Here is a 13,423-nt window from a genome sequence, read left to right as displayed (position 1 = left end):
TTTATATAATGTAAATGGGTTGTTTATAAATCCATATGATGGTTTCCAATTCAGTAACTCAAAAATACACTATTTATTATATGTGCATGATTTAGTGCTAAAGCATCAATTCAGATTCTTTGCAGAGGAAGATCAATATACTGTAATACAAAGCTATCTAGATGTTTTAAAATTGACAATAGTTATATTTTGAAACGTTAGAATTTCTGATAAACAAAAAAATAAATATATAGTTAGATGATAACTAAAATAAGCTTAAGTGCTAAATATTTAGGAGTTACTTTTAATTGGTATAACAAATTCAGTAAATATTATGTTTAAGTGGTAAATAAGGCAAAAATAAAAACAATTTAATATACGGGGGGGGGGTGCAAAAGTAGGTATACAGTTGAGAATCTGAGAAATTATTATTTCTATTATCTTTTATTAGTTTGTATTATTTGTGATTTAATTTGACATAAAAATAAATGTTTTTTCTTCCTATTTTCTTTCTGTATGTTTTTTTTTCCATAACAACTGTATACTTACTGTTGCACCCCCCCCCCCCGTATATTAAAAGAATGTAATAAGTTTTTCTTGATGTATTTTTCTAAAATTTATAATTTTTTTTTAATGATGTTATAAAAAGCTGTGAAGTTTAATGCTTTGTTCTTTCAGATTAAAGAATATAATTCTTATAAAATGGCTACCTTTATAATGAGTTTATTCATTTGATATTAAATTTTATGTTTGTTATTTAATGTAAACTCTGGTTCAGTAGAAGTGTTATAGTTTGACATTAGATTTTGCATTTTTTGTTTTATGATTAAGTTACTTTTGTTTTTTGTATTTAATCTTAAAAAATCCTTCCTATAACATGTATTACATATTACCAAGAAAAAATAAGTATTTGATATTTAATAATTATAGAATAGAGAATTCTTACTGGATAGTTTACATAAGTTGCTTAAAACTAATAAACATATAAACATGTTTTTCTTTTTGATATTTCTTATATAATAATTTAATCTTGATTATTACTGTATTTTAATTTATATATTTATATCAAGTTTATTTTTAATTATTTTATTTATTAATTATAAAATATCTCCAGTTCTTCTTTTCAGAAATTATCTAATGACATTAAATATCACATCCAGAATAAAATTGCAAGTCAAATTGTTACAAATTTAACAAATCAATGCAGAGAAAATATTCTTTTTATTTCAAAGTTTAATGATGAAAATCTTGAAAATCTTTCATCAAAGTAAGAAATTTAAATTTAATAAAAGTGAAATTTTGTTTGATATATTTTCTGTTTTATTTTATTTTATTAGACTATATTTAAGTTTTATATTTGGAGAAAATACCAATATGTAAATTTATTTATTTATTTATTAGCACTTATATTAATTAAATTTTCATGGTGATTTTAATTTTGAAATTACAATTCATAAAATATTGTGTTAAAAATTCCTGAAAAAAATAAATAAAAGTACAACTGCAATAAAATATAAATTTTTATAATGTTAATTTAACATGACATGATTGTTATATTGTTGTGTGCATAAATCACAATAGCATATACCTTGCAGAATATTGCTACAATGAAAATAAAATTTTTATGTAACCTGTTCCACCATGTACTGTACAGTACATTATGCCTGTGGAACAGCTGTTGCTCCGTAGTCATGAATTCATAATTGCAATTTAAAATCAACATATAATTTGCATTCTTTTTCAAATTATCTTTTAAACACAGATAGTCTGCAGATAATCTGAAAAAATATAATAATGCACTAAAAATATATTACATTAATTATATTATATTGTATACTGATGCAATATATTCTTCAAAATTGCAGTCAGCAAGTACTGTACTGTACATAGTATAGATTAATATAGAATTTTAAGTTTTTAAAATTTTATTAATATAAATTACAATTTTTTTTTTTTTAAGAGATTATAAAGAAGATGAAGGTAGTATTCAAGAATTATTAGAGGTAGAATATAATGATTTTAGTTCATTAGAATTAGTTGCTCATTTTTATTAACTCTGTTCATTTATTTGTTTATAATTTTTAAATCCTCTTTCTTTTAATTTTTATAATTGTTATTTATTTGTGTATTTTTATTCTAAAATTTTTGTTTCACAATTTATTTAATATATATTGAAGATCTATTATTACAAACATTTAATTGATATCCATGTCTGTATTTGTCATCAGATACTTTAAAAAAACTTAGAACATTAACAATAATTTACAGCTGAATTACTTATTTAAATTGAAAATATTAATTAAAAATATTTATACTGTAGAAATTAAAGTTATTCAGATTTTTGTTTTTTATTTTAATTATTCTAATGATTGTCATCTTCAAGTTCCTCCAGGTTATGCTATAAATATGTTATGTTATTAATGTCTTGTCTTGTAAATGTCTGAAATTCAACAGATGTTTGGAAATTCAAATGTCAGGTAGGTTTTCTTTGAAAGTAGTATGCCAAGATGAGTTGAATGGACTCAAAGCAACATTTACTGTGAATAAAAATTGACTTTTTTATCATAATTGGATTTGAGATGTTCTAATGATTGTCAGAAAATGTCAAATTGATTGATTTTTTTATTTTGGATTATGTAATGATTATTAAAAATAATAAAAAGGAGAGTTAATAACACATATATCATCCCAATATACTAATATTATCAAATGATCTGTAGGATTATTATTGAGCTATATTGAAGCTAATTAATAATCAGATACAAAGTGATTTGGCTTATTTATATTTGCACATATCATAAATAAGTGAAATAAAAAATTGAATAAAAATGAAATAACTAAAAATAAGTGATTTGGCTAGAAGTAGTTATTAATTAGCCTTAATAAAGCTTGATAAATAATCTGGCAGATCATTGTAATAAGAAAAGTTAATATAATGTCAAAATTTTAAAAACTTCAAGAATAATGGCTTTATTTTGGTATAATAATACAAAAAGCTATGTTAAATTCACATTTTATATTATTTCAATAATTGTTATATTGTATAATAAATGTTGTGTAATGTATAACAGTCATTTTGTTTTGTAAGTAATACTTCTTAAAAATATAAATAATATCAAAATTTTCGATTTATTTGAATTTTGCTATTTTAATTATCATAAAAAAATAGTCTTTATTAATTTTGGGGTAAAAATTGATTCTTAATATAATGGAAAACCGTGAATTTTCTTATATAATATTCAATGAGGATCAAACTTTAGCTTGAATGCAAATTGATCTCAAATGTCAATGGTGAAACTTATACAAAACATTTAATCATTCAAAGATTTTAAGCCTAATCAGAATAACAACAACAAAAAATAATTGTTATTACATCATTAATATTATAGCCTAGTGCAGGGATGTCCAGCTCACGGGCAGCACTGTGGCCTACTTAATATTTTTGTGTGGCCCACTGCATCCTAAATTGTTTAGATATATTTTCATTTATTTTGGTAAAATATGTCGTAAAACTTATTCTCATTTCACTGGATGCACTTTGATGTCATAATGACGTAATTGATGTTAGAAAACTGTTTTATCTAGAGAACTGTTTTGCATGTGGGGTAGTACATACTGTCATGAACAATTATTTTTGTGCATTAAAAACATTGAAACTGCTGAAAGAAATAGGTTGAGTGATTCCCATTTAACTAACATTCTTAGAATTAAATTAGTATCATAAAAGCAGATATTGACAATATTATATTAATAGAAAGAAGGCAAAGAGTGAATGGTAGAGACGAGTGTAATATTAAAATCCTAAATGTGCCGCTCCCTTTTGTTTCAAGTTTTGAAATATCTTGGGACATTTGTTGAGATGGGAGGAGGATTGAACTCTGAGGTGCAGCATAGAGTTCAATATGGATGGATAAACTGGAGGAATCTGAGTGGTGTGTTATGCAACAAGAAAGTTATTTGCAATTTGAAAGGAAAATTGTATAAATCACTTGTTAGACTTGCAAAAATTGTATAAATTAGTTGAAAGACCTGCAATGAAAGCTTGCAACATGAAGGTGAAAACTTAAACACTGAAGTTTTATTATTAAAAAAAAGGATATGTTCTTAAAGAAGAGTTTTTTGAGGGTGATGACAACAAGGTTCATTTTTTACTGGACTTGGCAATTTTAAATTGCTTTCATTGGCACTGAATGTTTGTTGCAAGCAAATTGATCATCCAAATTCCATAAATTAACTCCTTTTCAAGCAGTGATAGTATGTTTAATGAGATTTCACTTAAATTTAAGTTTGGAAGATTTGGCTTACAGATTTAATATTTCGAAAGCCATAACTCTTGATCTACACCAAAGTCTGACAAGCTGGCTTTGTTGAGATCAGTGGCCATTTCAATAAATTGTCCACCATATGAGTTTTTCTGACCTGATGTGAAGAGACATTGGGACAGTGAATAAGGAGAGCATATAGAGGTTTTGAGGTTGCATATCATGTGATAAAACGCTTGTTTGCTCTGCCCCTTTGCATTTTTGTGGTTGGTTCCACTTGCTTAGCTTGCATGTGGTCTGTTGTTTGGCAGGTTGCAGCATCTTTTCTTCAGTTTAAACTTATAAAAATACTGCAGTTCTATTATCATGGATAAAGTTAAAAAAGATTTTTATGATTCTTATCTTGTGGGCTATTCTAGCAGTCTAACAGAACAAGATGCGGTTTTACACGAAGAGAAAATTTCATTATGTTAAGGTCCTTAGTCCAATGATATGGCCATTCTCAGCAGTGCATAATACCTTTGACTACATCATATAGTCGTACCTGGCATTCAAAGACCTCCAAATAGCAGGTACACTGAAAATTCTGAATACAGTGAACCTGTGTGTATTTTATAACCGGGGTAACAATTTTAGTGCGTTCTGGTGGAATTATATGGCATGAAATCAGACCACAAATGTAATTGTTTACGTACCTTTCTGAGACATAGCTATATGACAAGTTTTGAAGTAATGGGACAATTATATCTGGGTGTTAACTTTTTTGTCAATTGTTGTACTTTGTTTTTAATTTGTTAAAAAGTTGAATTAATAAGAATAAACTTTTTTTTATTATTTTTAGGGGGAAAGATTAATCCATATAAAGAAATATTTAGAATCTGAGAAATTGAATATAGATTGCTTGAAGTTTGAAGAACAGTTTTCTGCTTTAGAAGCTGTAATGGAATCTGAACTGAGGAAGCATAATTTAGAAAGACCAATAGATATTGAATTAATAAAGTAATTTTAACTTTTAATTATATATGAATTTATTTTATCATTAACTTTACATATTGATATTAGAAATTTATAAATTATCTATTATGATAACATTATTTTATTTTTAATGTTCCAATAACATTTGTTACTAGCTTTTCAATAAATATTGTTTGTATCATAGGTTACTGATGGGTTAGTGTATATTAAAAAATTATAAACAAAAGTTCTAAAAATGAATTTTACCCCTCTAGTACTGTACAGTATATTTAATATTACAGTGATTTTACTAACTACCTTATGAAAATTATCTGCAATATCACATTGTATTATTATTTTTACTTAACTGGCTCTGTTATGTATAACAAGAAAAGTATGGTGATCAGTCAAAAAATGACCTCCCCAAGATTTTTTTAGATATGCTTTTTCTTTTAAGAATAAATTAATATTTATTTTTAATTAATTAAGTACATTACATCTTTCAATTACAGAGAAGTCTTAAAGCAAGAAGCAGAACTGGTTGGTTGTACAAAATCATTAGAAGTACTTAAAAATTCTGTTAGTGAATTAGAAAAAGATAGTCAATATTTGGAAAAAAAGAAAGAAAATTTAATAACCAAATATGAAAAAATTCAGAATTTTCATAAAATTGTGGTATAGATATTTTCAAAATATTATAAATTAAAATATTTAAAATGGCATAAGATTTTATATAACACTTAAAAATTTTTATAGGAAAAAGAAAAGAATATAATATGCAGCTTATTAAAGCAGAATCTTCAAATGTCAGTTAAAATTTTTTTGCAGCAAAAAGAGGTATTATTTGTTTTATTTTGAAATAAAGTGTTGTTGTTATTGATAGCAAAATATTTTAAAATATAGGTTATTTTGTCATTATGAACTTATTTTTATAAATATAAATGTTTTTATTTGTATTTATAAAAGATTATATATAAATAGTCATACTATGATGATCCAACATCTGAAGATTGGTACTTTTCATTGTTCAATGTGAAAAATATAAACAAATATATTTAAAAATATATATTATATTTACTATTAAAAATAGAAGTATCAATTAAGCATTAACAGTATAAAAGAAAGTGTTTGAATCTAAAAATTTAGTCAATAAGAAAATTTTAAAATAATTCTCATCTCTAATTTGTTATAATCTTAACCACTTTTACATTTTTTAATATTTTTATTATATTTAAAAAACTTTTATAATAATAATAATTATTATTATTATTATTATTTTGCAGATGTGTGACTTTTCAGAATCAAGTCTTTTTAGATATAATTCTGACATAGATAAACTTTGTCAACAATTACAAAATTGGATTTTGGAAGAAATTTATCATTTTAATAATATTCAATTATCGTTTTTATCAAGTCATTTACATAGGTAAGATAAATCAGTGTTCAATTTTAGACTTATAATATAAACATTTTCAAAAGTCTGTTTCTTTGTTGTTTGGTGAAATAATCTTTTGATTAAAGAAGTTTTTATAAATAATGTAAAATGATTTCAATAATTTAAAAATATTCAAATAGTTATTGAATAAAGGAATAAATTAAATACTTTATTTAATTTTATAAAAATGTTTGGTTTTTAAACATAAAACAATTCTATGACTTTCTCAATGACTTTCTCATTTTTTTATTATTATTTTTTTTGTAATTAAAATGGAGTCATTTGGATACCTAATATAATAAAAATTTATTCTGACATTTATAAAATTGTCTACTTGATCTAAAATTACTTCAAAGAATTTTTAAGAATAAAAATTAAAAATAGATGAAGATAAAATATCCTTATTCTCTAAATCTATATTTCCTTTCAGTGAAATTCATATTGTTATCAGTTAATTCCAATGAAATAATGGAAGTCAATTAGTGAAAAACTTAATACAGGTAGGCCTCCTACAACGCGGTAGATATGTTCCTTGAAAATACTGTGTTGTGGGAAATCACATTATAGGAAACACCAACTTAATACAAAAACTGGGATTCAGTTCTAAAAAGAGAAAAACTGCCTTTTATGGTATAACATTTTCATCATTTTTTAAATTTATGTACATAAAAAGCTTAAATAAAATTCAACATCATATAAAAACTAAAAAGATTATGATTTCAAGTCAAAATAAAAAAAAAAAAACATAATGTTATGCTCACAATTTCAGTCCTTGTCGTCACTTATTATAGTTGTTCGAGAATGTTTGACTGGCCTTATTTCAAGATCTGAGCATGTTTCATCAAGTTACACTGCACTTATGTGATCCGTTGCAATTTTTCTGTTATGAAAGATAATTTGTTTCTAAATACCCTAAACTGCATTGTAAGAATATTTCCGCGTTTTTCCAACCGCATTGGAGTGAAAACGCGTTGTAAAGGTACCGTGTTGTAGGAGGCCTACCTGTATATATTAAAACTGAGTATTATAATTGTTGACATCTATTGAAAATTCATATTTTAAAATATATTTTATTTTAGAGAAAAACAAGATGATTATGTTCAAATAGTATTCTAAGAGTTTTTTAAATTATAAGCTGAAATAACATTTTTATTTAAATTAATATTGTAAATAAAGATAAATTATTCTTTTAGTAAAATTAATGGAACTAATCTGATTAAAATTTTGATGTAATGTATATATTAAATATTAGTTTATTTTACTTTGATAATTTACTAACAACTTAATTTATTATTTTTCAATGAGAATTATTTTAATAAAAAGTACAGTAATAATGACTTTTCTGAATTATTTATTCTTTTTATTTAATTTTTAATAAAATTATTTATTTATATTGCAGAAATTTACCTAGATTGTGGGAAAATACAGAAATGACACAAATTGCTAATTTATTTGATTTAAAATTACATCAGGTTTGTTGCAATAAAATTAATTTAATAATTTAAAATAATGTAAAATTCAATTAGTAACCATAATAATTTTGAAGAAATTTTCAGATATAATGAGTTATTTTTAGTGTTCTTTATTATTTCTAACAAGAACTATGATAATTATTATAATCATAAATTATAATGATTATTAAATAATTGCTCTGAAATAACATCATATTTTATGGTACATAAGTTTTAAAATATTGATATTATTTATTTAAATTTATATAATTATATATTCTTAAATATTATAGTTTTTCCATAATATTTCAGAATAATATATAAAAAGATAAATTTTAATTATTATAGTAATTTATATCCATTAATATCTCTTCTTTTATAAAAGAAGAGATATTAATGGATTGCACTAAATTTTATGTTGGTCTTTTTTATCTATTTTGATTTCAAGTGATAACTTGCACCAACATATTATCTAAAGAAATAAATCTCAAACTTTTTTCAAGGAAACACTCAACATGAAATAAATGATACACAGTTATTTTCTCTAAAATGTTCTATATCAAAGTAAACTTTTATTTATATTAAACTAACTTATAAAAATAATGGTGAATTTAATTCTTTTAATTATAAAAATTAGTATGAAAAACTATATAAATTAGCTTTTTAAAGAAAACATATTTAATAAAGTATAAGTGTTTTTTTTTATAAAACAACGAACCAAAAAAGTAAATTTTTTAGCACATAAACAATAAAGTTGATTTATAAGCTGCTAATTTTTCATTTAGTATAATTTCAGTAATTTATGTTTGATGGTAAGAGGTTTGATAGCTTTCCTTCCTCCCTCTAGTGCCATCAAAAGATGGCACTACAGAGAGGAAGGAAGTTCCAAGTATGAACTGAAGAGCTATGCTTGAAACACACCTTGGTTGTTGTTATGAATTTTGTTATAAAGGAATAAAGTGATGTGCAGTTGAATGTTATTATTGCATTATATAATGTTTATGTAAAAAAGAAATATGCTTTATTTGAAACTTTGAATTTCAATTACTGTATTTGAATAAAATTAATTTGATTTCTTGTAAAACTGAAGATAATCTAAAAAGCAAAGATTTGAAATGCTTCTTATAAAAAAGTTTCGTTTCTAAACATAAAACAATTCTTAATATTGTTGAAAATGTTTTCTTACATTTACTTAATATAAATCAGTATTTGTAATATTTCTAACTATTAGTTATTTAAATAACTATCTGTTCAAAATTTGCTTATAGTGAACATTTACTTGAACAAAATAAAGCTAAAAAAAAATTAATTTTGTAAAATTAAGAATTTGTATTTAAACAAAATCTATTATTAATAAAAATATTATAAATGATTTATTTCAGGCTCCAGAGAGATTACTTTACTCATCTGCAAATATTTTGATGCTAAATATTTCTTATAAAGAATTAGTGAAAAGTGTACAGGAAATGATGACTACTATTAATGAAAGGGTTACATTGTGTAAAGATGAAGATATGAAAGGTATGAGTTATTGTGTATTAAATTATATAAACAATATAAAGTATTTTGAAATATTGATTGAAGACATAAAAAGTATAATCACATAAAAGTTTATATCACAAAAAATATCAATTTTATTATTTTTTAAAAGGAAAATGAAATTGATCCTTTAATCTCAACTAAAATTTCTATATTTTAATATTAAAAGTTCAGAACTATTTATTTCTTAAATTTTTTGAGCATCAAACACAAGACCGTGTTATTTATTAAACACTTGGCACTTTTCCACTTCTATTAGTTGATTAGTCCACTTATTTCTTAAATGTTTTTACATTCTCTCTGATCCGGAAATACATGGCATAAATAAGAAGGAATAATTAATATAGTATGGTTGCTGTTTATTCAATTTCTATATATAACGTCCTTTTAATCCATAGGTCTACCAAGAAAAATTCTTTGAATTAAAAGGACATTATACATAGAAGGAATAATTAGTATTCTTGTTTACTTATTTGTGTTTTCTGAGGAGGGATCAAGATGGATTCAAAACATATAAGAAAATAAAATCCTTAACTACTGTTTTCAAATTGAATTTTGTATTAAGTGAATATTCCTAATTCATTTAATATAAGATTTAAATTTAAGTCAATTATATTGTCTTGTTCTTTACATTTTTTGTGGATTTGATGATAAAATGTAGATTATCTTGAAAAACCTTTATTAGATGATAAGATTTATAAGAGAGAAAGATGATTTTTTTCAATATACTATATATGAGGATCATTCAAAAAGAAATGAGCCAGAGGCCTAGGAACAGAAACCCTTACCTGTATGTCAGAAGTATTGCCCTGGTTGTTGAGGCACTTGTCCCACTGTAACACAAGGTGGTGAACGGCTGTCTCGTAAAAGTCCCGGGGCTGTGTTGTCAACCAGTTCCAAACGTACTGTTGGACGTTGTCGTCCGAGATGAATCATTTGTCAGCAATGGCTTGTACCGTCACTCGGCAGTCCTGGGTAATGACTCCATCAGTCAGCTGGACAATGTCATCAGTAATGCGATGTGGTGTTCCTGATCGTGCATCATCGGCTAATGACACCTGCCCTTTCCTGAAGCGCTTGTGCCAAGCCTTGACCCTTGCAAGGGGGTACAGTGTTCACAGTACACTTTTGACATTCTTCGATGAATGTCCATTCTCCCTACTCCTTCTGCTGTCAGAAAATGAACACCTCTTTGCTCTTCTTTTGATGCCTCCATTTTACTGTTTCACTGTTTACAACACGACTGACTGCAGTGGACGATTGACGTGTGCTTCTGCTATCTTCGTAGTCACGTGGTATGCACCCATGATCTCTAGTGGTAAGCTGTGATCTTCTGTGCTGTTGTCAGAACCAGACATTCTTACACACGCAATGATATTACAATTCTGTCATTGGTTTTCACATTTCAGCCTCCGGCTCATTTCTTTTTGAATGATCCTCATATGTTAATGTTTTTAGTTGTTCAAGCTTATGATGAATGGAATCTAAATAAAACTTAATAATCCATTTGTATACAAGAAGGCTTTGTTTTGTATCTTAGTCATTGTTATGCTATAAAAATAAATACATTTGAATTTTGCAAATAAAATGTTTTCTCAGATTATTTATAGAAATTATCATTAGGAAATTTACATTTTTGTAAATTTCTTTTGTATTTCATAGAAATTAGTATAAAAGATGAACAAGGTGTAATTCAGTGTTCAAATTTGCATAAGAAAGTTCAGAAATATTTAGAATATATAGATAAAGGAATTAAATGGAATGAAGAAATAAAAGAAATGATACATGTTTGGTAAGCTTTTTTTATAATAGTTTACTTAAACAATTATTATTTACTTAAATATCTTTAATTTTTGAATATAGGTGGAATCAACCTGCACAGTTTATTTCAGTAAGTGTAAAGATAGATGATCGTTTATTATGTCATTGGTTAAGACTATGGTCGTTTACTATGCATAAATTAAACAAAAAGAAGTAAATCTTTGATATTATAATGAAAATAATCGCTTAAAATATTTCAAAAATGATGTTAAATTAAATAAAATAAATATTTTTTACTCAGATAAACAAAATTTAATAGTATTTGTTAATGTTTGTTAGAACTGCTTCAAATATTTCATGGCTATGCTTGTAAAGTTTAAAAATAGATTTTGTAATGATGTCATATAATAATAATAATAATTATATTCTACTACTAAAAACTAAATATTTATAAGAAAAAATATACTTTAATATGCCTGTTCTAATGTAACAAAATTCTTCAGCATTAGTATGGTGCTTTTGATGGATTAAAATAATATAAATTATAAATAAAATTAAAGCTTAGAATTTATACAAATTTTTGCAGTGCTTTTGTTATTTTGATCTAATTAGTGATTTAAAATAATGTGTAATTATTTTTATTATTTTATTAAATCGAATAGTGTTTGTATAACTACCATTATCAGTTTTTATCTGTATAAATCTGTATCAAAATTTTGAATTAAAATTTAATGTTTCTAATTTTTGATTTATTACTTTCAAGAGTATACACATTAAGGTGAACTAGCCACTGTAGTTAGTTTACTGGATTAAGAATGAATCTTTAATAATAAGTGACCCATTAAAGATGCATTACCTAATTCAGGAGAACAGGCTTGGCCAACTTGTAGTGGGATATGACTGACTTCCATGAGTCAAAAATATTGATGATATATCACTACATTTTTATTCTTTTATATAAATTTCTTAATCTATTTTTGTAAAATGTTGATGCAAAATGTAATTACTGTGCAATAAATAAATATAACCGATGTTCCAAGTTATCTCTGTTTGGTAAAAATAGTAAGTCATAAATTAAACAGCAGTGTTGAAAAATCCAAAGATGAAATATGACAAATCTTTGAATTTTGATATTTTCTTACAGTAAACAATACCTTTCACAGACTTTCCAATAACAATCTGTAATAAAACAAATGTTTTTGGGCACTTTTAGGAGCTTGCCTCAGGCTTTAAACCATTTCAAATTGAACAGTTTACTGACCATTTCAAACTGGAATGTTCTAAAATTTTCTTTGACATTTTTTAAAATCATAGCTTTACAATCAAATAAATGTGTACATAGAATTACATACAAACAAAATTATGCAATATTCAATACTGATTAATTCAATTTTTAGTTCATTTTAAATAACATGAAGTAAAATAAAGAAAATAGTGTGCTGATGTCATAAAATACAGATACGTTTAAGTAGTTGATTGTATATTTCTGTGGCCGTTGCATTGCTGTAGGGGGTTATCAAGTAGTGGTTGCAAAGTCAATGATATGGTCTTGCTTTCTTTATTATTAGTGCAATTTTTCTGTGATTTTTGCATTAAAGATTTCAAATGTTTGTAACATTCTTAGTTTGTGGTCATCAAACACTTTGTATAACCCCTACTTCATTCTAACATGATACCAGTGAACCCAAAGTGTCATTGTATTGGGATGAGATGGGTTAAATAAAAAAATAAACTAAATTAAATTTAAAATCAGGAGTCGACACATTTTCCCCAACTCTGACTCCTCTGGCCAGAAATTCCTCCCGACTCTGACTCCAAAGCCCTGGTTATATATAACATAGGTAATGGCAATCAATCAAAAAAATGACCCTCCAAGATTTTTACATTTTTGGACTCTGGACCTTAAAACATCGAGTAATTTCTGTACGTATGGGTGTGGGGGGCACGATTTTGTTTACTCTCTTTGAAGCTTAATAACACCTGGGTTTTTTGTTGAAAATTTCTGAAATTTTGCAGGGAGGTTTGTTTATTAGGGAGATTGA

At 25.1% G+C, this 13,423-nt stretch overlaps 1 protein-coding gene across 1 annotated transcript in view; it reads left to right on the top strand.

Moving 5' to 3' along the window:
• LOC136975940 (putative leucine-rich repeat-containing protein DDB_G0290503) overlaps window positions 1–11,984 on the top strand; it is a 30,475-nt gene extending 18,491 nt beyond the window's left edge. The window contains exons 9-18 of the mRNA XM_067271111.1: window positions 1,094–1,246; window positions 1,940–1,982; window positions 5,083–5,240; window positions 5,708–5,870; window positions 5,952–6,032; window positions 6,479–6,621; window positions 8,030–8,102; window positions 9,464–9,602; window positions 11,283–11,412; window positions 11,484–11,984. Of these exons, the coding sequence (XP_067127212.1) occupies window positions 1,094–1,246; window positions 1,940–1,982; window positions 5,083–5,240; window positions 5,708–5,870; window positions 5,952–6,032; window positions 6,479–6,621; window positions 8,030–8,102; window positions 9,464–9,602; window positions 11,283–11,412; window positions 11,484–11,598 (1,198 nt within the window). The 3' untranslated portion in view covers window positions 11,599–11,984. The remainder of the gene's footprint in view (window positions 1–1,093; window positions 1,247–1,939; window positions 1,983–5,082; window positions 5,241–5,707; window positions 5,871–5,951; window positions 6,033–6,478; window positions 6,622–8,029; window positions 8,103–9,463; window positions 9,603–11,282; window positions 11,413–11,483) is intronic.
• The last annotated feature ends 1,439 nt before the right edge of the window (window positions 11,985–13,423 follow it).

Source organism: Centruroides vittatus, unplaced genomic scaffold (assembly GCF_030686945.1).
Source record: "Centruroides vittatus isolate TY-2023 unplaced genomic scaffold, ASM3068694v2 contig_391, whole genome shotgun sequence".
Classification (NCBI taxonomy): domain Eukaryota; kingdom Metazoa; phylum Arthropoda; class Arachnida; order Scorpiones; family Buthidae; genus Centruroides; species Centruroides vittatus.
The sequence above is the reverse complement of the archived record's forward strand: the minus strand, read 5'-3'. Positions and strand labels throughout refer to the sequence as shown.